The sequence below is a fragment of the Aquila chrysaetos genome, unplaced genomic scaffold (genome assembly GCF_900496995.4).
Source record: "Aquila chrysaetos chrysaetos unplaced genomic scaffold, bAquChr1.4, whole genome shotgun sequence".
NCBI lineage: Eukaryota > Metazoa > Chordata > Aves > Accipitriformes > Accipitridae > Aquila > Aquila chrysaetos.
In genome coordinates, this window is record NW_024470383.1 from 147,913 (window position 1) to 174,305 (window position 26,393).

General features: G+C 47.7%; 3 protein-coding genes across 8 annotated transcripts; 1 reads left to right on the forward strand and 2 right to left on the reverse strand.

Moving 5' to 3' along the window:
- Nucleotides 1–8,412: 8,412 nt before the first annotated feature.
- On the reverse strand, nt 8,413–15,395 carry LOC115337859 (C-type lectin domain family 2 member D-like). The gene is made up of 8 exons (XM_041121789.1): nt 15,097–15,395; nt 14,928–14,979; nt 14,278–14,372; nt 12,913–12,998; nt 12,677–12,775; nt 11,326–11,498; nt 10,789–10,895; nt 8,413–10,352 (listed from the first exon to the last, which is right to left on the reverse strand). The coding sequence occupies exons 1-8, from the start codon at nt 15,177–15,179 to the stop codon at nt 10,187–10,189; spliced, it is 861 nt and encodes a 286-aa protein (XP_040977723.1). The 5' UTR covers nt 15,180–15,395; the 3' UTR covers nt 8,413–10,186.
- Nucleotides 15,396–16,398: 1,003 nt separating this feature from the next.
- LOC115337877 (killer cell lectin-like receptor subfamily B member 1B allele C) lies at nt 16,399–20,288 on the forward strand. 2 transcript variants are annotated; one of them, XM_030006296.2, is made up of 6 exons: nt 16,400–17,168; nt 17,884–17,982; nt 18,338–18,478; nt 18,914–19,068; nt 19,527–19,636; nt 20,036–20,288. In XM_030006296.2, the coding sequence occupies exons 1-6, from the start codon at nt 17,096–17,098 to the stop codon at nt 20,199–20,201; spliced, it is 744 nt and encodes a 247-aa protein (XP_029862156.1). In that variant the 5' UTR covers nt 16,400–17,095; the 3' UTR covers nt 20,202–20,288. The 2 variants fall into 2 exon arrangements, with proteins under 2 accessions (XP_029862158.1, XP_029862156.1); XM_030006298.2 differs by lacking the exon at nt 18,338–18,478 and having other exon boundaries at nt 16,399–17,168.
- A 154-nt stretch (nt 20,289–20,442) lies between these two features.
- Nucleotides 20,443–25,857, reverse strand: LOC121233102 (C-type lectin domain family 2 member E-like). Of its 5 annotated transcripts, none has more exons than XM_041121808.1 (6): nt 25,210–25,857; nt 23,159–23,313; nt 22,639–22,749; nt 22,139–22,335; nt 21,740–21,843; nt 20,443–21,367 (listed from the first exon to the last, which is right to left on the reverse strand). In XM_041121808.1, exons 2-6 carry the CDS (start codon nt 23,244–23,246, stop codon nt 21,229–21,231), a joined length of 639 nt encoding a protein of 212 aa, XP_040977742.1. In that variant the 5' UTR covers nt 23,247–23,313; nt 25,210–25,857; the 3' UTR covers nt 20,443–21,228. The 5 variants fall into 5 exon arrangements, with proteins under 5 accessions (XP_040977742.1, XP_040977741.1, XP_040977745.1 ...); XM_041121807.1 differs by having other exon boundaries at nt 23,159–23,490; XM_041121811.1 differs by lacking the exon at nt 23,159–23,313 and adding an exon at nt 24,815–24,873 and having other exon boundaries at nt 25,210–25,854.
- Nucleotides 25,858–26,393: the final 536 nt, after the last annotated feature.

The window sequence follows — 26,393 nt, forward strand, 5'->3', positions numbered from 1 at the left end:
ATGTATACACACACACATACAGTGTCTCTCTGTATATATACACCCACACTACACTATACAGAATACCTACAGTACGCCATTAGTGTAGTTGTCCTGGTTTTGGCTGAGATAGAGACAACATATGATATATATGAGAATAGTACGTGTAGTGCAGTGTATCTATACATACTACATATAGCATACGTGGTGTATATATATACTACTATATATATACATATACTATATACTATGTATAGACACACTATAAACTATATATACAGTAGATATACTATATATACACACTATTGCTGTATTATGTATGTATATATTTATATATATGGACACACATTGTATACTATTAGTGTCATATACAGACTTTAGTGTATATATACACACTATATAGAGTATATATATTATATATATACACACTATTTATGTGTTATATAGGTAGATATATTTATACATATATATGGATACTGACACACAGTATACTAGTAGTGTCGTAGATAGACGTTAGTGCATATATAGACACTAGATATCCTTTATACACCATCCACTATCCGCATCATAGACTGTGTATCCACTACATCCAGTATATAGAACAGCATCTCTGCTGTCTCCCCGCACACCCTCTCTGGATGCTCTACGCGCACGTATGACATCACACACACGTCATACACCCCCCATGGCCACCACCCCCCCGCCCGCTCACCTCTCTGGAGCAGCAGAGCACCGCTCCAGGCCCCGCCCACTGGTGGGCGGGGTCCGCGTACTGGGCGGGGAAATGGGCGGGGCCTGGCTCCTCCCTCCACTTTCCGCGCCGCATCTCGGCACGCGGGGCGCGTTCCGTCCCCCGTGTCCCCCCCGTGTCCCCCCCGTGTCCCCTCCCCGTGTCCCCCCCCAGCTCCATGGGGCCCCTCTGGGCGCTGCTGGTGGCGCTGACGCTGCCCCCGAACCATCCCCCGATCCGGCAGGTGAGCGGGGAAGGGGGTGCGGGGAGGGGGGGGCACTTGAAACTGAATGAAACTTCGCTTCTTCTTCCCCCCCCCGCGGAATATCTCGGCTTTCTCTCTCCCTGCTTCAGCTGCCCTGCGCCCCCCCCCCCCGCGGCTCTTTGCTCCTCCCAAAGGCACCGTTTAGGGGGGGTTAATCTTTCTCACCCTCTCCCCTGCTTCCGCGGGCGGGGGGGGGCACACCCCATTTTTTGGCAAACCTCCCACAGGTCTTGATCCCGCCCCTCATTTTCTTCAGCAAACACCACCCCCTCGCTTTTAACACCCCTCCCCGGTTTTTTTACCCCCCTATTTTTTCGCCCCCCCCCCTTATGTTTTGAACCCCCAATATTTTGGGGTTTTTTTGCCATCCGGTCGGTTTTCTTTTGCCCCTCCACCCCCCCCTTTTTCTTTTTTTGCAAACCCACCTGTTTTTTGAACCCAAACCTACTTTATGCCACCCCCCCCATCTTTTTGCAACCCTCCCCGTTTCCTACGGACTAGCGCAGCCAGCGGGATTGTAACGTCGGGTATGTTCGTTCAGCGCCGGGCAGCACGGCGGGGAGTCCCACCAAAGTCGTGCGCCGACGCGGGAGTTCGCTTCGAGTTTATACGGTCGAGTGTTACCGTATACATGGCGTTTCGCAAATACGCCTATACGGTAGGCATTACCTATCCCCGCTTCATATTAATTAGCTCCGAGAGGTCATTTCCATAGTCTCCTCTGAACTGCCCTTGGGCAGTGCCTCCTTATGGTGGTCGGTCTGGTGGTCGTGAAGATGAAGGCTGTATGTCTTCTTCACGGTGAACTCTTACTTTCTGTACCTGCGCACACTCAGTTGTCCCTTGGCATTTGTCCAAATCACCAGGTCGGTCTTGGCTGGTTCTGGAGTCACTGCTGCTCCTTCTCAGGGACTATCTCCTGTCCCAGTCAGCCGCAAACGTTAAGCACCACTTCTCATCCCCTTGGGCCATGTCTACCTCTATTGAAACTTCCTTAACCTCATTATAAGCTAGATAATTATTACACAATGCCTATCTACATTCATATATCTACTGTATCTACTACGGTTTCTTTTGGTTCCCCGTCTCACTACAAGCCCCGTTCTTGCAAACTCCTGTATTTTCTTGCAACCCCCTTATTTTTTGCAACCCCCTGTTTTCTTTCCACCTGTGTACGGAAGGGTTAAAGCTGGAATTTTGGTCCGTGGATGAACACTGAGTAAGAGTAGATAACTAAAAAACGCAGTCAGCACAGGAACAGGGAGTTTTATCATCTGTTGTTTTGAAATGCTGACCGTGGGGGCTAAGGAGGTTCAGCAACGTTAGGGTAGGTGGTACATGCAATAATGGAGGAATACCAGGCACACGGCACATAATTTTGCTTACCCTTGCAAAGTCTTGCCGTTGGTTAGAGCACAGTGGATGGGACCGATGGATGAGGGTAATTTGCCGCGTGCGCAAAGCCCGGAACCAACAGAAGGGATGGTTACGGCATGTTGCAGCGCGCCTGGCCGGCAGGCACGGCGTCTCTGGGCTGCTTCTGATGCACGATGGGCGTGTTTTGCACTCGTGGCCGAGCAAGCGTCGAGAGCCCGTTGCTTGCAAATGTATAAAATACCGGAGTTTTCTGAAGGGCGGTGGGTCGGCGTGCGGCGAGGGCCACCGGTGCCCTCCGTGGGGATGCCCGCGTAAAGCTGGCACCTACCGGACTGCTGGCCGAGCTCGTGGCGCAAGACGGCACAAGAAATGTACGGATGGTTCATCTTCACAGTCCTTGGGTCAGTATGGTAAATTCATTTTTTTTTTTAGCTTTGTAAGATACCCTTAGCGTAACGCATGTGTGTAGTTAATAAAAGGCTTGCTTTTTCCCTTATAGTCAGGTGCTGTGTGTGTGTTACCTTCTCGGGAATCCTCGAAACACCCTAAAACACCAACCACCCCCATTTTTTGCAACCAACTCTACTTTTTCTTTGCAACACCCCTATTTTCTTTGCAACCCCACCATATCTTTTCCAAACCCTCCTTCTTTTTTGCAACCCCCCCTATTTCTTTGCAACACCTCCTTATTTTTTTGCGACCCCCCATATTTTTTTTGCGACCCCCCCCCTATTTTTTGCGACCCCTCCATATCTTTTTGCAGCCCCCCCTATTTATTGCACACCACACACCCCCGACCCCCCCGCGTACCTTCCTCACCGCTCCCAAGTGAAATTTACGGCTTTGCAACTTCTTCTCCCTCCAGCTAGCCGTGTCCCACCATCACCCGCCAACGTTCGCCAGGACAGTCAGGTCACAGTCCCATCAACTTCACCGGGAAGACGTTTCACACCTGCAAAACGCAACGGGACGCGGTGGGAGAGAACTTTTGCCCTCTGCCTGGGGAGACCGCTGCCACAAAACCAGCAGCGCCGTGGCTGGCGTCAGGCTGCGGGACGGGAAAACTGGAGCTCAGCAAAGCTTCGGCTGGAAACTACCGAGCCCAGGGCAGCTGGACAACACGCCTGCCTGGCGCACATCATCCTGCACGGTTGCGGGGAGCAGCCGGCCCGCGCACCCCAAAATCCACCGCTGCTTCCCTCGGAGTCCCGGGGGGCTTTCTTGGCCGAGTTGCTCGCCACACGTCTGCGCGCGCGTCTCCCGCGTGCGTCCGCGCGCAGCGGCAGCAATCGTGCGCGGCGCTGGAGAGCGCGTCTTTGCAAACCCCTTCCCCTGCGTCTTTGGATCAGCAGCGATCGCCCGCGCAGAAAGCGCGTGTTTTCCTCGCACCCCTCGCTCCGTCTTCGCGGTGCAGCAGCGATCGCGGGGGCACAAGCGCGGTCTTTCCTCGCACCTTTCCCTCGCGCCTTCGCAGGCAGCGGCCGTCGTGCGCGCGCGGAAAGCGCGTCTTTGCAAACCCCTTCCCCTGCGTCCTCGCACGCGCCTTTCCCCGCGTTTTTCCCCTGCCTTTGCGCCCGCGCCCTCTCTGATTGCACAAACCGTCCCAGAACCGCAGCACGGCAAGACGCTTTTTTGCGCCGCGTGGGGTAAGAGCAAAAAAAAGGGGGGGATTTGGGGGGACACAATCAATATTAACCTATTTGTCCTCTTTTTCTTCCTGCAGAGCCGACGCCGTCTCCGCTCTGACCCGCGCGACGTCTCCCGAGCCTGCAAAATCCACCGGTTGACTGCAACCGTGGTGCAGGAAAATCCCATCCTCCCTGCCGCTCCTTGCCGCCGCAGCGCTCATTATTTTCTTTTTGTGATTGCAGGTTGGGTTGCTCCTGCCCCTATCTCGGCGTCTTTGCCGTCGCGATGATCGTCGCCGGCACCATCGCCTTCGTTTCGGCTTCGTGTACACCTGCGGCTCCGGGGATTTCTTCTGGGGGGGTCTGAGCTGCGTTCGCTGTTGCAACCCAGAAAGGAGAAGAAAATTGGAATTCCTCGGAGCAGGAGCCTCAGCCAGGGCAAAGCCCCGACCTGCAGCTCGACTTCGCAGTTGGTGTCTTCCTCTGCTTAACCAAAGCAGCACTTTTTTTAATGGCATTGTCTTTAGCCAAATCCGGCTTTTGCAGAAAAGGGGGGGGTGGGGGTGGGCAATGTAGCAGGAGGGGAGGGGAAGATTTTCCTTGCACTGAGTCTTCCCCAGCCTTAAGAACACTTTATATTAGCTAAAAGAGGTTAGATGATAGATATATTTATAACTTTTAGAAAACTATTTAATACCAGTTATTTATTTTTTTTCTGTTTTAGGACCATTTCCAGCTGCTCAGTTTTCCTTCCTTGAAATTTGGGAGGGGGGGGGTGGTTCCTTTATGCCAGCCAGTATTTATCAAAGGCAAATATTCTGCTTTTTTGTCTCTGTTTACATAGGAAAAAATACGGAAGAAATAAATTGGGTGCTCAAACTGAAGGGTTTTTTTCTCTGATATGTGCTATGGAGATTAACAGTTATTTATTTGTTGATTTACTGTCTTGTGCTTTTGCCACTATAGTGTTTATTCTGCATCATCTTCTATAAATGGTTTTTCATATTACCCGTCTGGCGTGATTATTTTTTTCTGCCACAACAAGGTGGGGTTTTTGCTGGAAACACTATGTGGGTAAATGGGATTTATTTCGGGGGGGGGTGGGTAATAATTTTATATATTTATAATAAACAGCGTCACGGCTAATGAGCATCATTTGGGAATGCAAGGAGAGGAGGAGGGATGAAGGCTGAGCATCCTATGGGGGAATTAATTGCAGAATTAATTTGTCCCTTGCAAGGATGACGCTGTTTAATATTCGTCTGGGGAATGGAAAACAAAAATCTGTATTTCTTTTTGCAGTGGCACAAAGGCAAAGTCCCAGTTTGAAACCAACTTCCCCCCATCAGAATTATTAAAAAAAATTCCTCCTGCCAGCAAAAAAAAAAACAGGAAGAAAGAAAGAAGTTTGGGGATATTTTCTTCCTCCTTTTGGGCCCCATACATTTTTTTATAATGGCATGTACAGTGAGGATGTGTGAGTTTTTCGCCCCATCCCCTGGACCCACCAGTGATGGGCACATGGGTGGGGACAGGCATAGTCACTATGACTCACAGCACAGACCAGAATGTGGCAAAATTCACTGGCGTACTGGGCAACGCCCTTTCCTGTAGCCCTGGGATTGATTTTTTCTTGTCAATTTTTATCGTGCCTGACCCTCGTTTTCATCTGCCGGGCTTCCCCCTCTTTCTTACTGCCAACCTCCTCCACCCCCTCCTCACGCCTAACGCCTTCTGTAAGTCTAAACTCCTTTTTTTAGGAAAATAAAGAGCGGAAATAAAGAGAGAAGAGTTGGGGGTGGTCGAGTGGAAAATTCCGCACCGAGCAGCCTCTCGCACCCTTCGAGCAGGTACTGGGGGGGGCATTGTGTGCAAACTCATGGGTGCCCACCCATGGGTGCTCCTGGGTTGCGGGAGATGCTGCCATGAAGGCAGCTGCGATACAACCGTGTTCATCTCGCGTGCAGAAGGAGAGGAAGAAAAATAACACGTTTATGTAACAAAAAAAAAAAAGATACTTTTGGCAGAAAGCTGGAAAATTCCCTGCGATGCCACTGCAGCCAAGCCCCAAACCCAACGGGGGTTTTTTCCTTCCCTCCCCAGCCAGCCCAAGGCTTTGTGATACTCAGGAGTTTCTCCTCTTCCCTAAATCCTGTCTTTATCCCTCTTTTTTTTTTTTTTCCCCCTGCCTTATAGAAATATAGGGACAAACATGCTCAGAGCGGTAAGGGGGGATCTCTTCTTCACCACCCAACCTTTCATGCCAAGCAGCCAATTTGATCCCTTCCTATAAGGATGCTTTGCTCCATTTATCATCCTCACTTTTAAGCATGAAGTTTTGTGGGTTTTTTTTTTGTAATAAAAGGAAATTATTTAAGGAAAAATTAAACCAAGTGACTTACCAGGATGCCTGGATGGGGGGGGATGCTGCCGCGGGGGCACCGCCCTGTCGTGACCTGCAAGTCTGGTTCCAAGACCATTAAAAAGTGCTGTCGCCAGCCCTAAAAAAAAAAAAGAGACAAGAATTTAAAAAAAATAAAATAAATCACCTGTGGGTTGCAGGGAATACAAGGTGCTGCCCCAGCACCTCTGCCTGAAGCGCTCGCGCCGTTTTCTGCCGACGTTTTGATTCCTGGCAGTGAGCAAAGAGGAAAAACCTCTCCTGAGGAAGGAAGAGGAGGACCGCAGGGGAGTTTCGGGGGCAGGCAGCCCAGCTGGCGCCACATGGATCCCCTTTTGGGTCAAATAATGAGAATATTCGTCATTTGTTAAATTTTTTCCCAATTTTGGTCTTTTTTTTTTTTTAATCCCCTCACCCATATAATTTTCCAGGGCTTGGGGGTAAAGTGAAAAAGCTTTTCCTTTTATCGTCATCTATGCTCGTCGGTCCTGCCCAAATCCGGCCGGCCAGACACGCAAAAGAAAGCAGAAGTAATTTTAAAATTGAAAACAAAAACAACTTCAGGCTGTAATTGAGAGCAGTAACAGAACTAGCCGCAGGGGGGTACCAGAGACTAAGACAGTTCTGGATGCACATTCGCTTCCTTTAAAAAGAAATTGCTTTGCCTGTTAAGTAGGAAAGATTTAATATATATTTTGGAGGGTTGTTTAGTTCTTTAGAGTTTTTGTAGCTTTTAAAATTTTTTTTAGGATTTTAGTTCTTTAGGTTTTTATATTTCTTGAGTTTTTTAGTTCTTCCATTCTTTAGGTTTTTATTTAATAACTCCCCAGACCAGCTGGATCCAGGGGGGCTTCTCAGCTCTGCAGGAAGCAGAAAAGCTTCCAAGACGGCTTTGATGCGAACAGCTATCCCAACCCCGGCCAATGATTGAAGACCCGCGGCGATGTCCCTAGACCACATCTCACGAAGCCACTAAGAAAGCCTGGAAAATATCATTGCAACTCACCCAAAACTCGCTTTTCGGAGAGCACCTTTAACAAATAGCAGGTAGTCTTTAAAAAAAGGATCTGCTTTTTGGATGCTTGAGGCACTCAGCAATGCTAAAAGATGCTCCAGGTTGGGCGGGAGAAGAGTTTTGTCTGTCAGCCCCTCACACTTCACCCACCTAAAGCAGTTTTTTTCCCCTCACATCGATGTGCAAAGGCTGGGAAAAACCTAAAATAAGAGGAAAGGGCAGCTACTGAAGCGTTTTCCACTGTGCTTCAATGGAAGCAGGTGATTAAGGGCAGCGCCAGAATAGGTTCATTAACCAACAATAAATTTTTATTGCATATAGTCGCCACAAGTAATTACTCAGTCTGTAACAAATGGGAATAACGTATTGTGCAGAAAAAACATCTCAAAAGCGTCAGCTGCTTAAAAAAAACAACCACCTTTAAAACCGATGCATGTGAATTAAGCAGCGCCTGGTGCAATGAGACAGAACCGAAGAGAAATCACAAAATGCAGTAAAAAAAAGGGGGGGGGCAAAGTTTTGCCTGTTCATCCATCAATTTTTTTGAGATTTCTGGGAAAATTCCTCACTTGGTGTTTTCATTGCAGCTATTCCATCTCCGTCTGATGGATCCTGCAGGGGTGAATCCTGCGGGTTCAAGGCATGCGGGAAGACCAAAACATGCAGGTTGGGTTTTTTTTTTTCTTTGCTCTTTTCCTCAAAGAGGCCGATAAACACTCAGTATTTCCTCATTAACAGCAGAGATTTAATTCTAGGTCTTTTCCTATTATTAGGATATGTATATATATTAGATATAATTCTAGGCTTTTTCTCATTTTGTACTGTTTCACCTCAAATAAAGAAAGGGTGCGACAGTGCACATGTAACTCCATGGAAATGCAAGTGAGGTCTCCTAAGCCAAAAGCATGATATAATAAATTAATACCCCATTTTGCAACACTTTTGCAGGCAGAACGGGTCTGAAAAGCACCCAAAAAAGCCTGAATTTAAGCCCAAGCAGCCGCGCTTATCTAAACATCGAGGTGTGTTGGGATCCAGGGAAAGTGGATTTTGAGCTACAATATTTGAAGCATGTGTTTACCATGGGGAGGGAAATGGGCTGTAACTCTCAGCATTGTTGTTCAACCCGCACAAGCAATAATAGTAATAGCAATAGTAACAGTAACAATTAATAATAATAATAATAATGATAATGATAATGATGATGATGATGATGATGATGATGTGATAGATAGTGCCCTACTCCAGGTTAAATTTGGCTGTTTTCCAGCAGTAATTATGAAATTATTGCTAAACAGTTTGGGCGTCGTTTCTCTGATACTGCCCTCAGACCATCTTGTCTGGTGAAAAATCTCGCCAGCAGCCCAAGGGTGCGTTAAAAGCCCTCAAAAATACTAAATTTGGTTGTCACTGAGTGTTACACGATGCTAAAACAGCAGCTGATCTGAAGACGGTCCTTTCGCAGGGTGAGGATGCGCACGGAGGGGGAGCAGGAACCGTTTCCCCAGGGTCTGGGCTGTGCTGGGCTAAACCCTGTTGATCCCAGGAGACAGAGCTGCCAACTCCACGAGCCAAGGACATCCCCCATAATTCTGCCCCCCAAAAACCCTCACTTTGGTGAAACATTGCTGGGAGACCATCTGAGAAGACAGTGATCACCAAATTGCTGAAAGAGGAGAAACCAAAGGATTTCATCAGTCCTGGGAAAAAGCTGGATCCTTTAGCTATTACTGCTAAATACCACTAAAAATTAAAGTGCTGCTAAAATCCTACTATCCTCACGTTGACACCTTCACCCACAGTCCCCAAGTTGAGATGCTCGTCAAAAAAAAGGCTCTCCTGGACGTTGTTGTCCGTGCAAATGTGTCAGCTTTCATCAAGATGAGATGCTTGAAAGTCTTTCCTGGACACAGCGTTCCATGAAAATGTACAGAGAAAACCTTCTCTTTTACTCCTCCTTTTTTTTAAAAAAAACCTTTTACACCTAACCTCACTGGCATGTTAAGGCGAAGACGTCACCTTCTTTCTCCAACCAGTTGGAGCTGGTTGCTCCAACCTTGACTTGGCAGATCCTCCCCAATCCTGCCACTGTCCCACCCCCCGGAGCTGTGTCCTTGGAGAGAACAATCTGACTTTTGATGCGTGGAAATTTCTTCGCCTTCATCTTGCTCTTGATACAGAGCCACGTATGGTCACAGGTTGACTTGGCGGCTTTGCAGCTTAGGCTTTTACCGAAGACGAGAGCAGCAAATTCTTGGAGGTCTTGCAAGCATTGTCCATCCTTGCAGCATTTCCGCATACTCGTGAGGTGTCAGGAGGCTTTTCTCAGCCAACCAAGCCTGAAGGTTGCTGCTTTCACTTCACAAAAAGTGGGAAAAGAAAAAAGCCTATGGCATTTGCCCACTTTTCCGGTCGCACGGTGCAAGGCTGCAGACATCTTGCTAAGCTTCAGCCTCTAGAGTCCTTCCAGAGTCGTCGGTACAGCTACGGCTTTCCTCTTGCTCTGACATTTAATTGTGGTGGGGTTATGAATAAGTCATTACCAGGTGTGAACCGCAAGGGTAATTGCACTCAATTCCTGTGAGTAATCACCAGATACTTTTCCTTGGTCATATGGCAAAGTTGGGTTGGCAAATGCAGACACGTAATAACTTTGGTTCTTCTCAGCAAATTTTGGCAATAGGTTTTTTCTCTGAGTTTGCTTTTTCTGTGGGGTTTTTTTTGAGGTTTTTGTTTTGTTTCCCTACCGTGCACCAGGTATTTGGATTTAAGGAGCACTCCCTGCAGCCCCTTAGGAGCTGATGCAAAGGTTTTGAGCCCGTCTCGTCCCGTTGCTCTTGCTCGGGCTCTGCAGCTCGAGCTTATTGCAAACCCAGCTCCTCTCGGTGCTGCAGCGGGAGGAGCTGAGCCCGTTGTTGTTCAGGTAGGCACAGAGGCCACCACCGTGGATCCGGAACCTGGAAGGACAGGTGAGACAACCCACCTCAGATGGGGACAGCAGGAAAAAGGAGAAAAATCACATTTTGGCTTTCCCCCACCCCCCTTCAGTTCTCAGGCATCCTCATGGGCATCAGTATGCCAATATTGATGCTGAACTATTTCTATTTTGGCAGCAGTCCAGGTTAGCCATAAGAAGCATGAAGCTTTGAAAGAAAAAAACTTATTTAAAAATGAAAAATCTAACAGTGTTTTCCCTGCCAAACACACTGCTTCCACCTCTCAAGTCAAAGGGAAAAACGAAGACTAGCTCTGGATGCAACATTCGTTTTCTTTCCCAAACGTCATTGTCTCATTGCTATCTCTGGATGCCCCTCAAATGCCAGAAGAAATGCATATTTCGGGGCTGAGGAAAAACACCAACCAGCAATGTAACGATGAAAAACACAGACTCACAGGCGAGATAAATGCGAGTGGTTCACCCATCTCCATGGCTGCTCCTCATCTTCCCGTGAAAGGCCAATCCAATGCTCTGAGATCCCTTTATATCTTATCACAAAGCTCTGAAAAAGAGGAGAGAGAAAGGCTTTATGGCAGGTCACAGGGCTTTCGGACATCTCCAGCAGGTCACCATTTGCAGAAACCTCCTTCCAACCAATAATCTACATTTTACCAGATGCTCATGCTCCTTTAGGGCTCCTACCTGCTGGAACCTTTCAATCTGCTAGCAAAAAGTGTAATCTTTAAGGCAGACCTTTATTATTGCATCAAAACAGGGCTTTTTTTTGCTATAGTTCTTGCATCGGTTGGCTTTGGTGAGAAATTTGAAGAGACCCATGATGACCTACCCTCAAGAAAACCATTTTGCCCATCTCCTCACCCCAGATCTCCAAGGAAGACCTTGGAAGAGCAGTCAAAGAAACTGAAAGGTGGCAAATACGTTGGTGGCTTTTTTTTTCCCCCCATGCTAACCATGTCCTCATGTCTCCTTACCAAGTCTTCCACGCTGTCAAGCATGGCCAAGGAAGCACCAAGTGCTGAGCAATTGTCCTGGCTGGATGTCCAGTTCCCCTCAGCCTCCGAAAAATAGTAGCATTTTCCTCTGTACCCGATCCAGTCGAACGGACACCGAAAGCAGGGTTGGGGACGAGGCTGAAAAGCCTGCACTGTCATAGATAGAACAACAGTGTTAAGGAGCAGCACCTTCTCCTTGCCTCTCTGGGGTGGGGAAGGTCATCCTCCACCCCGTGGCCTCCAAAAGTCTTGCACCTGCCTCAACAGTGGGAGGAAAGAAAAATTAAGACACCAAGAGAAATCTTGGGTGGATTGGAGGGAGAAAACAAGCTCAAATCATGGCCCAGTTTATGGCATTGGACAAGAAATGTGGTGCAAATGTGGGTGCTGTACCTTCAAAGAAGAAAACAGGGTGGTGGCTTTCAAAGACACAAGTTTTAGGAGGATTTCCAGAATAGCCCTATCCCTAAATGCACCCTCAGGTATTGCTGTCTGTCATTAGTGCAAAAGTAGCAATGGGCAAAGGACAGAAAAAAAAGTTCTCTTGTTCCTGCAGACTTCTTGGCTTTGTAGGACTCATGCCAACATCTCTGGCTGTTTGTTTTCTCTGAAGAAAACATCTTTGGGAAAGCTCAGGTGACTGTACCCATGAAATGGCTCTTTCTGGTGTTTTTTTTAAGGGTTTCTAGACGACATCAGCTCCTACACAGACGATTTGGTCTTCTGTAGAAAGGCTTCTCTGCTCATTGAAATGTCCCTCTCCTGGTGTCCTGGGTTCAGCTGGGATAGAGTTAATTTTCACAGGAACCTGGGAGAGGGCACAGCCAGGACAGCTGACCTGAACTAGCCAAGGAGCTATTCCATACCGTGTGACATCATGCTTCCATATATAAATAGACAGCGGGCTGGGGGGGCAGTTCTTGGCTCTTGGCGTGGGAAGTGACGGAGCATCGGGTTCCGGGTGGTGAGCAGTTGCACTATGCATGACTCATTTTGTATGTTTTCATTAGTACCACTGTTGTAACTTCTCTTTTTGTGCTGTCTCAGGAAACTGTCCTTATCTCAACCCATGAGGTTCTGTTTTCTTTTCTTTTCTTTTCTTTCTTTTCTGATTCTCCTCCCCATCCCACAAGAGCGGGGCGGGGAGGAGTGAGCGAGCGGCTGCGTGATGATTTGTTACCGGCTGGGCTTAAACCACGACACCTGGAGAGGACAACATATTGGGTCGGGCTGCGTCTTCCCTGGGAGCATGGAGGTGGACCTGGCACACGTGCAACAACCCAAAGTATCTCAGGGACATTCCCCACGAGATGAAAACCTCGACACTCACCTGCAAAAGTGATGGCCGTGATGAGCAGAGCTATGAACAGCACCGCCATTGTCACCTGACAGGCAACACGCGCCTCCGGCTTCATCTCAAGGCTGTAACCTGCGGGAGAAGAGACCTTCAACGCCTTTGGGGGGGTACAGAGGGGAGCAACACACTCCAGGTCCAGGCCGTTGGCCCAAAAGATGGGTTTTCCTCCTTTTGCTCAAGGATGAAGGGGATTTTTAACGCACTGTCACCATATCGGGCCATCGTGGAGAACACCAAGCCCCACATCCGAGCACTTGGGTGATGCTCATCAGAAGCATCTTTGGGAAGAGCCTTCCTGAAGGACAGGCATCATTTGATGCCCAAATGATGAGAGGTTAGTCTCTTCCCCACACCAAGTGGACGTGCTGTCATTTTGGGTGAGAAACATCAAAAATTCTTCTCCGCACAGAATAAAATTATGTATTTTTTCACTTTTGAGAACCCTTCCTTATAGGGGAACATTGTCCCCTCCCCAATGCCAGCTGTAAACTCCTACTCTGAAATGCACCATAATTAGAATTATGTTTTAATTTCTTGGTTCTACTTCATTATTAAAGCTCAGTGGACCTCTTGCTCCACCTAAACTGAGACACTTTGTGTCTTGCAGATGACCTGAGTCATGGTCACTCCATCTCTGGGTCTTGTGATCCAGAACATGCTCTTCCCCCCACCATAAGCAAAGAAAATTCTGTTTCCTAAGGATTTTACCTAAAAATCTCAGTGTTTTCAACCTGGGTGACTTCCCCCATTTTTCTTTTAAGCTTCCCCCTCTTTGCCCCCATCTGTCACATGAACCAAATCTCATGGGACAAACCCTCCTTACCCCTCTTCCTCCCCGCCTCCTCATGCAAAAATAATAATAGAAAGTAAGTCAGAAGCCAAATATGCCAAATAATAATAAAAAAGCCATATTTAAAAAATCAGCAAATTTTAAAAAATCAAGAAATAAAAAAAAAAAAACAAATGAAAAAAATCAACAGATCAACAAATATGCCAAATCAAAAAAAAAATTCCTCAAAGTCTTAGTCCCTGGCTGGGTAGAGAGACAGACAATGGAAAAGACCCAAAAAACCCTTTTTCTACCTTATTGTGCACCAAGAGGATGATGGGGATGGGAGGAAGATGCAAGAGAACTAAAATAGGGCAGTGTTGAAGGGAAGGCAGAGATTAATATTTTGCTGATGTGTCTAAACTGGACTTAAAACCCAGACTTATTTTTGAGGGTCTTTTAACACCTTAACTATTCAAAAATTTCTTTATTCTCGTTCAGAATAAAGCAGAAATCTGGACTCTTTGGGGGAAAAACCAAAAAAGACCCAAAAGAAACAGTGACTCAAGTGCCTCGGGGAGGATTAATCATATGTGGGAATAACCCAAGGTATCTGAAATGAGATCATTTAAAGCAAAAATACCAGCTGCTGATCGACAAAAATTTTCCTGAGGGAAGTGCTAGAAAAAGTTTTTTTTTCCCTACACCCCCCCTCCCCTTACCTCAGCTGTTTTTTGTTCTCAAATTATAGAAGTATTAAAAAAGAAAAATGCAGTGATTATTTAGTTCATTGCTCTACATTTACCTGCCCGCTTGCTCCTTTCCACACCCCAAAATCCGGAATAATCCCTCATTTCCTTCATTTTGGGGGTTCCACCTCCGTAGGTGCTCCTGCCTCACCTGCCAAGCAAAGTTTCACCTATCATCAGACGTGTCACGAAGTCTGTTCATCCTCAGCCTCCCCATAGGATTTTCAGATTGGGGTCGTCAGCAAGGTACATCAGGCAGAGGTGGGAACTCATTGCAGAAAATGTCATTTCTACCCCTATAATATTAATTTTGCACCATGGGGGTCTATAAATCCTCCAGCTACCAGTTAGAAATATCAATGGACAGCCCAAAGAATGACATCGGAGAAAGAAAGGAAACATAAATCCCAGGGAATGAGTATTTCCTTTGTTGGAAAGCAGCAGGATGAGAAATTAGATGGAGGGTCAGGTTGTTTGGGTTTTTTTTGGAAGCTGCCATCTTGAACCAAAACCATGTTGTTTTTTAAGAAGAGCAGCAGTTGTTAAGAGGACATTGGTTTTCTCCCCTCAATTACAATTTTCTCCCCTCAATTAAAATTTTCTCCCCTCAATTAAAATTTTCTCCCCGCAATTAAAGTTTTCTCCCCGCAATTTAAATTTAACTCCAACTCCCACCAGCCCCCCCAGCTCATCCCAGAGCCCTTACCTGGATACGGCCGGTGGGAACGAGCAGGTTGCCGAGGCACAACCCTCTCCTGCTAAGAGAAATGTGAAACAGAAAGTATTAAAAAATTAAATAATTGGTTTGTTTTGGTTTTTTTACGGGGGATTTTCATGAGGATCCTCCGGGGCAGACGGGGAAGGGGCTGCCTGACCAAGGGCACCTGCCCACAACCAAAACCTCTGTGGTTTCCCTTCCAGCTCCACCCCGCACCCTCTCCACCTCCTTTTCCTGCATTTACAGCTTTTTTTCTTTTCAGCTGGGGAGCACAGACTCTCAAAAAAAAAAAGTTTATTTTGGGATGCAGGAGGGGAAAACGCTTGCTGTTGGAGATTGCTTTGCTCTGGGGTGTTGGGGCACCCCAAAAGGGACCTCGAGGGTGCTACGAGGATGAAGGGTGAGAAGCAGGCGGTTCCCTCCAGCCCATCTTATGATTTTTTAAGATAAAAATATCTCTTTTTTCCAGGCAACTGCCTCCTGCAAACTTGCGTCATCGAGCCAAGACTGGATCCTGTCTGCCTCTACCCCTATTAAAACCCCCATCCTTTCCCCCTCCCCAATAAATGGGATCATCAAGTGAATGTATCCAACAGGGAAAACACTAGAAAAAAAAAAATGTTCTTGCAATTAAGCTCTCTGCCTCCAGATTTTTACCCCCCACAATAGCTTACTTTTTTTTTTTAAGCAATGGTCACACGCCACCAGAGCCACTGCTTTTGCAGAGCACAAGAGCAAAGCATAAAAGCAGCTCACCACAAAAACTTTCCATGAGACTAACAAAGCCTGCAGGCGGAAAAAAAAGAATAAAAATAAAATAATAAAAACAAAAATAAAAAAATAAATAAAAATTAAAAGAAATAATTTTAAAAAGGCAGTGCTTTTCCTGCTGGGACCTTTGGGTTTCTTCTCTGTGACTCCATTTCTTGCTGCTGGCAGGTATTGGGGCAAATTTCTGCTTTTTTTTCTTGCTGTCTTTTGGATGCGTGGGAAAAAAAAATAATCGTCGTTTCTACCTCCATAAAATGTCATTGCCGGGGGTGTTACAGAACCAGCAAAAACCTGCTGCAAATGGGGTTTACACCAAAAAAAAAAAAAAAAAAGAGAGAGAAGAAAAGGGAGGGAAAAAAAGTAAGCGTAGCCTGGGAATTGCTGGTTGCTCTGTGCAACGGTCGAAGTGTCCCAGATCTGGATGGTGTAAAACCACACACTGGGGGTGGGAGGATGTGCTTGCAGGATAAAAATCAAAATAAAGTAAAGTGAAAGATAGTAAAGTAAAATTAAAATAAAAACAACATAAAACAACAGGAAAGGAAAGGAAAGGGAAAAGGAAAAGGGAAAGGGAAAAAAGAAAAGAAAAAAGAGAAGAAAAGAAAAGAGAAGAAAAGAGAAGAAAAGAAAAGAGAAGAAAAGAGAACAAAAGAAAAGAAAAGAAGAGAAAAGAAAAGAAGAGAAAAGAGAAGAAAAGAGAAGAGAAGAAAAGAGAAGAGAAGAAAAGAAAAGAGAGAAAATTCATTAACAGCTTGCAGGAAACAGGCAGGAAAAAAGACGCTCTCTGCCTCTTCCAGTGGACGAGCTGGGCAATCCCTGCATGCCCCGTCCATTTATGGATCTCCCCACCACAGGATAAAACAAGAGGCCAACTATTGTGTCAAAAGCAGCAGGAGCAGAAGAAAAAGCCGTGCACAGTAAAAGCCATTTCAAGTTGCTTGCAGCCAATACTCTGGGGAAGAAATACCAAATATTACCTATCTCCTTCTCACCTGATTATCTGCCTCCAGCCATGCTGATTCAGACCCTGATATGCATCAGCCTGACCCTCAAAACCCTTATTTAAAGGTTTTTTAGATTTTTTTTCATCTCTGCATGTTCTCAGAGCTGCTTGGCGCAATCATTAAACGCATAGGTGTTTCTACACCTCCAGATGTGTGACCGCCACCTGGCTAGAGGACACCTACCCCCCCCTCACTGGCCTTAATTTACAAGGGAAGGCTCTAGGATACACTTTTTTTTTTTTTTTTTAAAAGAAGATAAAAGGCCCAGACGATGCCATTTCCTGGGGCTGGACGCAGGCGCGAGCAGGTCGGTCATAAGACAAGACGTTGCCCAAGAACAGCTTCACTCTTGGGACGCTCTTGCTATCTTCTGAGCTGGTCATGGCTGGGGAAATAATTTATGCTGATTTAAGGCATCCTGGGGATGGTTTTTCTCCTGCCGAGAAGCGTCACGGTAAGTGCTATTTTGGGGGGAAAGCACTTATTTCAAGCTTTGCTTGCTTTGGGAAGACTTTTGGGTTCGCTTGCTTCTCCATCCCCATGTTGAGTTTTCCAAGATACATGGAGAACGCTGGATGGATTAAGTGTCCTCTAAGTGGGATCCCGGCTTGCACAGAGGGCAAAAAAAGCAAGGAAGGGATGGGGGAGAGAAAAGCCAGCAAACATCCGGAGGTTGAAGAGTTTTGCTTCCAAGACCCTTCACTGGGTAGCAAAAAGGGGTCCCAAGAAGCCCAATGTGAGCCAACACACCTTGATGGGAAGCAAAGCTGCTGACACCATGTCTGGGATCCTGGGGGAGATGAGGTCTGAAAGACCCATGTCCCACCGACTCCCAGCTCAACCGCGAGCAGGTTTCGCCTGTTCTAAATTAAGCCAATTTCAGAAGGTGTCAGGTCTGCTAAGCTCTATTGTTGGGTGCCCCAGGTTGCTCTTGAGGCTACCTGCAGCCCCTCCACCACCTGAAAAACCCACCCTTAGGTGATGCCCTCACTTCTGCATCCAACTTTATCGGTGGTGATTTATTTTTTTGGAGGAAGCAAAGCAGCCGTTAACTTCTGCTCAAACTTGCCAACTTGACAGAGGGGCTTTTTTTTTTTCTTTCTCTAAGAACCCCAGCTTTTTCATGTGAAAATGTGCACATTTTTTTAAGCAAATGTGGCCTCTTTCAGCTCCTGCCTTGTGCCCACGGTGGCATGGGGTCGTCCTCAAAGTCAGTGGGCTGGGGCACCTCGTCCTGCTGGTGCTGGTGGTAGTGCTGAGCGTGCAGGGTGAGTAACCAGCTCTTAATCTATATCTCAACACGCAGCGAGCAGGCTTGGAGGGGAAATCGTGTTTTATTTCAGTATTTCAGCCTTTGGAGGGGATGAGGTTGCCCACAGAGATGCAACAAGATATATCACCCACCAAGAGTAAACCCCCTGTGGAATAAACCCAGACTATCCCCGTAGGTTTTAAACAAGGGTGGAGGGTACAAGCCATGTTTTTCAGGCTGGCTTAATTAACCGGGTGCAACCACAGCAGAGAAAAAAGGAGGGTTGCACAAAATCAAACCCAGACCTACCTGGTTTTGTGGGTTTTATCCCCAAACGGCTGCAGCCTCTCACCCCAGGTCATTCCTCCAAGTCTTTCAGGGCTCTCTGCAGCCGGTGATGACAAGCATTCCCTGGCAAGGCAGTGAGACCCGGGGAAAGAACCACACGGAGCAATGCGTGATTTCAGCCCTGATGCAGTATTACTGCAAGCCCCGGCAGGACAGCCCCACAGGTAACTCCCCCCCAGCTCTGTTGGGGGATGCTCAGGTGGAACTTTTGATGGGGCTTCCTCCGCCCTTCAATTGCCAGGATGCCCTTGGGATTTCGAGTTGGTGACCCACCAAAGGGTTATTTGGCAAAGAGGGTTGTTGCAAGGAAGTATTTCTTTTTGCATACATGGAGGAGCAGGACTAACCCCAGGGAGGAGGTTCCTCACTACCCTTCCTCCACCCCAACCATCCATTTTTGTCCCTGTGGCCACCCAACCCCAGTCTTCCTCCTCCTTTCCAGTGGCTGAGTAGGAAAAAACACAACCGTGCGAAAAAGACTCAAGGATGGGGAAAGAGCCAAGGTGTGGGGTGGGGAAACCCTTGGTGCCTTTCAGGTGGTGGCTGGGGAAGACCTTGACCACACTTTGGGTTGCCTCATGGCTCTTTCTCCTCTTCAGCCTGTGCTGGCTGCAAGCTGTGTCCCCAGGACTGGCAGCTCCATGGGGACAGATGCTACCGGCTTTCCAAGGAAACGGGGAACTGGAATCAAGGCAAGAAAGGCTGCGAAAATCAGGGGTCTCAGCTGGCAATGCTCCGGGACAAGAAAGAAGAGGTAAATACAGAGGAGAAGGCTTGAAAAAGACCTGAAAATCAGGGTTTTTTTAGGTGGGCAGGGGAGCAAAAAGTGCCCGGCGGCAGGAGGGTTTGGGGCTGCAACAGTGGCTCTCACCCACCTCCTGCTCTGATGTCTCCTAAGAAGTGACTGGGAAGAAAAAAGGGCGGAATCATCACCTAAAGCCCCTCTGTGTTCCCCCACCCAACTGTGACATGGGAGGAAGAGGAGGGACGCAGAGCTCAGATGGAGACGTCAGTGTCCTGGGCTCTGAATTTAAGCTAGTTCCACCCCAGAGCTCCCTTTAGAGATGGTGCATGGAGGCCTTCAAAGAACAGGGGACATTTGTGTCCCATCTCTTTGGGGATGAAATGAGTCAGATTTACTCCGTGGCTTTGCACCCCATGAAACTCTCTGCAGAGAGATTTTGGGAGCAACCGGTCACCTCCATTTCCCAGGAGTACATCAAGAATATTACAGGCGGACGCACACAGCCGGTGTGGATTGGATTACTATCATCCCACAGGAACTGGAGATGGGTGGACAACACATCCCTCAACACCAAAATGTGAGTGTATCTGCAACACGTTGGTGTAAAAAGCAGCTTTGCTCCATTTCAGACCCAGTGCATGCCCTGACCCACCCTTCCAAGATCTTTCTGTCTATGCAACGGTCTCGTAGTCCTCCTGCCAAAGCTTTGCAGACCGAGAGTTGGGTTTACAGAGCACGATAACCCAATACCTCCCACCATCCCATGCAACCAACACAGCTTTTAATGGTCCATGCATGCTCCTTGCAGATCTTATTGCAAGCACAGCAACCTGCACTCAAATCTGGGCCACCCACCAGCAAGAAATCATTTGTAGCACAATGAGATGGTGCAGAAAAAGGGCATGAGAAACCTCCCCTCTTCTGCAAGCCTGGAAGAGTTTGCTCCTCTCAGGCAATAACATTTTTTGTTCTGTAGGTTTCGCACCCTGCAGGAGGTGGATGAAGGGTGTGGGACACTGAAAAACAAGATGTTGGAGGTCGATATCTGTGACGCTGAACATGAGTGGCTTTGCCAGAAACACCCTTTCCAGCTCTCCCCATCGACGGCAGGAGGTGGAAAGAAGTGCGAAGCCTCCGTCTGACATGTGCCCATCCTGAAATGCCCAGCTGTGAAACGCTTGCCGCCAATATTTGGGGTAAAGCCAGCCCTGTCTTCACCATTACAGTCCTGTGAGAGATTTCAAGGTTTGCAAATGCATTTCCCACACAGGTCAAGACAATTTTTGGGGGGTGCAGGCGATCCTCCGAGCTGGGAAAGCAAAAACGTCGGTGCCCCAGGTGCTGTGTCGATAGTGCTACAGCATCAATAAAAGTCTACAAAACTAGTTGGGTTCAATTTATTGAAATAACACAATTTGCAAATAAGAGTTCAGGTGACATAAAATGTATTGCATGTATTAGAAAGTTATATTAAGAAAAGTTTTCCTGAGTAACAACTGCAGTAAGGAGTATACTACCAAGCATGCATCTCCCTGGGCACATCTGAGAACATCAGCACACGGATTGATGCAAGCAGCTTTTTGTTTGGGTTTTGGGGGTTTGGGTTTTTTTTGTCTTTTGGGGGGGGGATTATTTGTTGTTGTTTGGGATTTTTTTGTTTGGTTTGGTTTAGGTCTTTTTGATTTTGAGGGATTTGGGGGGCAAGTTGGGTTTAGATTGGGGGGGGGTTGGTTGGTTTTTGGGGTTTTTTTTTGGTTTGTTTGTTTGTTTTTTAAAAAAAAACCTCTAAAACATTCCAAGCTCACCCAAATCCACCATTTCACCAAATTCCCTCCCCACCTTTTTTCACCTCCTTCCAACAGCAAGAAAATCTGTTCATTGAAATTAACTCACTCAAGTGAGTACCTTATGGACCTGCCTCGCTTATAGGCAAAATATGGCTTTTCAAAGCACACAGAAAAACTCAATAAGCTTTTTATGATGCAGTGATCCTACAGCAATGACAGATCAACAATAGTCTAGCTTGTCTGAGCAGAAGGTCTCATGAAATCAAGAACTCATAAATGTTGGTGATAGTCAGACATAGGGATTTACCAAAAGAAACTATGCTCAGTTCTCCATCTGCTGGCAAGAGAACGAAGATGAAGCTCCTGTTTATGGCGTCTTTTATTACGGATATGCTTTTTGCTTCCAGAGGATGTAATTGTCGGGTCTGCTGCACAGCCAGTTCTTCTTGGTGTGGCACAGGGACGAGCTGATCCTCTCCTGGTTCAGGTATGCACAGGGCCCACCACCCCGCACCTCAAACCTGCAATGCCGACACGCTCAGGTGAGCGAGAAAAGGAGGAAACTAAGAAAGCTACCCCCAAAAAATTAAGAAAAACTGGGATTTCCTCTCTAGGAGAGAAGGGTGGCGTTTGGCTGAGGGTATCTAAGAGGGGATCGGTGCGCAGCATCCTTGGTCCATCCCAAACCTCCCATGGAAAGCCAGGAGCTGCTTGGGCACGGTGGCAGGAGAAGGTCCCCATCCCAGGATGGGTCATCCCAGACCCTCTAAGATATCCCGTCCAAGGAGGGGGAAGCAATGCTGCAGCCCCCTGGGGCCATTTCCAACCACACCAAGAGGCAAACCTGCCCCAGTTGCCAACCCCGAGCACCCAACATGGACAGAGGGACCAACCAGTTGTTGAAGGCTGTGCCGTTGGTCCACCACCAGCTGTCATCCTTCTCCTTTCGCAGCCCAAACCAATGGTTTGCTTCGCCTTTATAGCGTTTAATGAAGGTCTTTAAAGCAAAGAAACATCATGTTTTAGCTGGTCTTGTCTTCCCCACCTCCTCTTTTCCACCTGTGTCCATCACCCCACCCAGAGATGGTGCTTTCCCCAAGACATCCACTCCCGGCTACAGCATTGGGTGCAATTTGGGGCCAAGCATGTTTTTGGTCTTTTTTTTTCTTCTTTTTTTTTCTTTTCTTTTTTTTTTTTTCTTATTTTGGGGTGGGGGGTTGTGTCTCTTTTTTGGTTTTTTTTTCGTGTTTCCCACCCTGGTGCTAGCGTAGGGGCTCAAGCACAGTTCTCACCAGCTCATCCATCGTGTTTATGAGGGCCAGTGAAGCTCCCAGGGCCTCGCAGCTTTCCTGACTGGTGGTCCAATTGCTCTCAGCCTCAGAAAAATAATAGCATTTCCCTTGGAAACCAAGCCAGGCGTCTGGGCACACGTGGGAGAAGTCGGGCTGAGGCAAACGGGATCCTGAATGGACAACTGCAAAAGAGAAAGCTGAGAGACATGTGGGCAGCCCTAAAAAGCAGGAAAATGGGATTTATTGTTTTTTTCCTGGAGGCTGCAGGGGGGAAATTGGGGATGATGCCCTTGGAAAAGGGAATGGTGTGACCGACTGAAGAGCCAGGATGCCTGGACCACAATTTAGGAGTAAAAAAAGGGGGTCCCGCATGAGGCGGGCTTGGTGCTTTGCTTGGGGAGCATCCCTTGATGCTAGGAAAGTCCTGTGATCCCCCCTTCCCCAAAAGAGGGGTGCCTGGCCCGGATCCTCCCCATGCGGGATGCCTGGATGGGACTCACCAGTCAAGGCCACCAGCAGGACGAAGATGAGGAGCACCAGCACCACGCACAGAGGGACGAAAACCCGAGACGAGCGGGATCTTTCCCGGTCTGGCTTCTTGGTGTTGGACTCTGGGGGAGGAAAGAGCAGGAGAGGGTGTGGGCTGGGTCCTTTCCCTAATCCTGTGCTCTTTTTCTGCTGGATCCTCAGTCCATCCCGAGCCCCAGCTGGGACAGGGACCTTGTTGGGGCTCGGGAGGGTGGGGAGAGCTTGCAGAGGCTCAAGGGGCTGCCCGCAAGGCAGGGAGAGCGGACGTGTGTCCTTCAAAGGCACCAATGTGTGTTTGAGGACCTGGAGATGGATTTAGGGCTTTTCAGCCCTTAGAGGTGGCCGCATCACGAAATTTAGCGTAGAGGTGCCTGGGTTGATCTGCACCCACCCAAAAGCTCCCTGCCCATCCCACTGGTGCTCCACCAGAGCGAGACGCTCTTCCCACCCCATGCCCTCACCCAGAGCATTGGGTTTTTTCCCCAGCATTACCCCACTTGCAATCTTTCTCTAGATCGTTGGAGTTGTTCAACACATCCTCTTGGTCTGAAGAATGTGGCTGTTGTGCTCCTTTCCCCATTACAAGCAGAGACGTGCCAGACCCAGGGGCTCACATCCACTACCATCTGCAGGGAGCGCGGCTCAAGCTGCATGTTAACAAGGAAAAGGCTGAGCAAATCTGCAGCCAGCCATGCCTCCCACATTTGCAAGATCCCATCAAGCTGTCCGGAGCCTTTGGTTTTTTTCTCCTCTGCAACACGCCAAGACCTCGTGGGCAACAGGTACCATGGGAAGCCATGGCACAGGAGTGCATTTGTGCTGTGCTAAAAACACATCGGGGGAAAAGAAAGACAGAAAGAAGGACAATGTGAAAGAAGATGAAAAGAGGGGCAGAAAAAGAGAGGGGAGAGAGAAAGATAAAAAAGAGAGGAAAAAAGATAAAGAGAGAAAAAGGGAGAGAGGAGGGGAAAAGGGAGAGAAAAAAGAAGTTTAAAGGGAGTTAAAATATTAAAAGCTATTAAAAGAAAAATAAAAGTTATTAACTATTCACAGTTTAAAGGGAGTTTAAGCATTTACGAGGGGACACAAGTCTGTTAAGTTGGGAGCCATCACTGCAGGAAGGGAGCAAACTGCCTGATGGGTTGAAGCAGAACTTGCAGTTTGAACCCTTGCCAGAAACGCACAGGAAGGGAAGAAGCTGAATTTAAAGGAAACTACTGCTGCCAGCAGCTGCTTACGGCAAAGTTGTTTTGCTCACTGCAAAAACCCCTATCTCACTTCCTCCAGTGTCCGCCCTTGCACGGAGCAAAGGGTACAAACTTGTTTTCCTGAACCTGAGCCAATGGGTGGCAACGGCCGTTATTCCCTCCCTGGGTCTTGTGTACTTTAGAATTACAAAACAAAGTAATAAAAGCCTACCAAGAACCTGCCCCAGCAAGGTGGGCTTGGTACAACAATGACATTTTGTTCTGGGAATAAGCTCTAAAACCACATAGGGATGGGGTTGGTTGTTCAGGAAAAAGTGCAAAGCCTCTCCCTTCCCTTGCACGGGGGATTTGCAGGAGGCAAATTCAGTGCTCGAAGATGTGCTCAGATCTAGTGTTTCAGAAGCAGTTTTAGGGTTAAATTTGGCAGCAGAGAAGACAAAAAAGTCATAACAAGGGCAGGCTGGGAAGGGGTGATGCTTCCCCATCCCTGGAGGTACCCAAAACTCAATGGGATAAAGCCCAGACTTTGTCCTGTCTCTGAGCAGGGTTTGAGCAGGAGACTGCAGCCCAGGGCTGGGAGAGCTGTTACTGCTGAAGCATCGAGATAATATTTGAGAAATGAAAGTAGTAACTTGAGATAAAAAAAGCTTTTGGTTTCGCCCATTTCAAACTTCTGTTCTGCTTTGGGCTCTGCTTTGTAATAATGATTATAAAAATTAAGCAAAAATCCCCTTAAAAAAGACCCCATGGAGGCTCATGTTTTTTACCCCCCTCCCCCAAATTTAGGAGATCACACAGGGCAGCCTGAGCTCTTGCCCAGGTTTTACCCCTGCCAAGCCCACTGTGCTTTCCAGCCAGTTCACTCCAGCTCCCCCCAAATCACTATTAATTCCACTGAATTGAAACAAATTTAAGTCCTTTTTGTTGTAGAATTATTTGCCTTTCTTGACCATGATTTTAATTCCTTCCAGAGAAAGCAATCCTGTTAGCTAGAAGGGGCTGAAAAACAAAAGCCAGCACTGAAAAGCGGTTACAAAGCAGCAAAACAGAGGGAAAAAAAAATTTAAAAGAGCTGAAAAAACACATCCAGAAATTCAAAACAATCACAATAAAATAGGCAGGTAAGGCAGGGTACCCGTGGTGGCAAAAGCTTTGATAAAACCAGCTGAAAAGTAGTCATTTGGGGGTTTGTTTTTTTAATTCCCTCCCTTCAATAGGCCATTCAGCCTCTCTGGGTTGCCCCCCCCCCCATCCCAACCGCAGCATCGCTCCTGCTCCACTGATTCAACCAGCCCCAATTTTTGCAGGCAAGCGGCTGCTTTCCCCAGCGCTTACCTCCTGCGAGAGCCTACGCCGGCTGAAAGTGACTTCCTGATGCTGCCGAGTAACGTCACATTCGGGGAGGGATGGCCCAACGGCCACGTTCCCAACACTTGGCTGCACCCCAGTAGCTTGGGTGCCTGCTTGGGCTCGTAGGCAAGGCAAAGGGGTGAGAGACCACCTCAAGAAACCGCTGGTCGCTTTAAGCTTTATGCTTCAGAGCTTCCAAGCAGGAAGAGGGTTTTTTGATGGTTTTTTTTCCGATTTTTTTTTTGCGGAATAAACCCAGAGCAGTGGGGATTTTTAAGAGAGCCCTGTAGGCGGGTGATGGCAAAGGCACCGTGCTCTACCTGCTCCCCGAAGGTTTGCAGTCAATTTTCAACTGCTCTGGCAGCTTTTGGAGCTGGTTCGAAACACTTTGCATGCAAAGCAAAGGTCAGGTTATGCTAAATGTGGCTTTGAATCATCTCGGTATGGCAGAGGAAAAACCAAGGGGCTGGGCTTACTGCTGCTGCTTTCCTCCATCGAGGAGCAAAAGCAACAGGCTTGGAGAAAAGCCAGCCCAGAGGGATGAGAAGATGCTCCAGGGAGAAGGAGGTGCAAGAGAGGAGGTTAAACCCCGTGGGAAAAGCCTTTGGGGAGGAGGGCTGGGAGCATTGAAGACACTGAGAAAAAGCATGGGAAGACTCTCTGAGCTGCCCTGGGAAAACCCCCATGGCTGTCATCGCAGAAGCAAGAACTTGAGGTCTGGTGACATTATCTGGCCGCAGATGTGCAGCATCTGGTCAGCTGCCTGAAACAGCCTCTTTTACCCCCCCCCCCCAAAAAAAAAAAAAAGATTCTGTTCTTCAGGGACGATGAGCTCGATTGATGCTGACTGGATCCTGCTTCACCCCGTTGCCTGCCACATGGAAATGATAATTTCCTCGTTTCTCACCAAACCGGAGGTTGCCTGCCCTGCCTGATGGGTGATAAGGGAAGGATGGGGCCAGGCTCTTCGCGGGGTGCACAGGGAAAGAGGGAGATGGGGCAAGCCGCAGCAAGGATGATTACCAGGAGATCAAAATATATTTTCATTTTGATTGGGATGCATTTGGGTTTGAGTCCAACCCACGGTTTCTTGTTGTCACACACCCCCCCCCCCCCCCCTCCCCGCCACTTTCTGCTTTCAAACTCTCTTGCAAATGTGTGCTTGGAGG

Excerpts from the sequence above, each read along its gene's own strand:
- LOC115337859 (XM_041121789.1), bottom strand. The coding sequence starts at position 15,179 with ATGCAGGAAAAGGAGGTGGAGAGGGTGCGGGGTGGAGCTGGAAGGGAA. Across the intron at positions 14,373-14,927 it reads TTCCCACCGGCCGTATCCAG|GTGAGGCAGGAGCACCTACG; the intron begins GTAAGGGCTCTG and ends TTTGCTTGGCAG. Across the intron at positions 12,776-12,912 it reads CTCCACGATGGCCCGATATG|GTTACAGCCTTGAGATGAAG; the intron begins GTGACAGTGCGT and ends CTTCTCCCGCAG.
- LOC115337877 (XM_030006296.2), top strand. The coding sequence starts at position 17,096 with ATGGCTGGGGAAATAATTTATGCTGATTTAAGGCATCCTGGGGATGGT. Across the intron at positions 17,983-18,337 it reads GGTAGTGCTGAGCGTGCAGG|TCTTTCAGGGCTCTCTGCAG; the intron begins GTGAGTAACCAG and ends CATTCCTCCAAG. Across the intron at positions 18,479-18,913 it reads CCGGCAGGACAGCCCCACAG|CCTGTGCTGGCTGCAAGCTG; the intron begins GTAACTCCCCCC and ends TCTCCTCTTCAG.
- LOC121233102 (XM_041121808.1), bottom strand. The coding sequence starts at position 23,246 with ATGGGGAAAGGAGCACAACAGCCACATTCTTCAGACCAAGAGGATGTG. Across the intron at positions 22,336-22,638 it reads CCTGCTGGTGGCCTTGACTG|CTTTCTCTTTTGCAGTTGTC; the intron begins GTGAGTCCCATC and ends CATGTCTCTCAG. Across the intron at positions 21,844-22,138 it reads TAAACACGATGGATGAGCTG|ACCTTCATTAAACGCTATAA; the intron begins GTGAGAACTGTG and ends TTTGCTTTAAAG.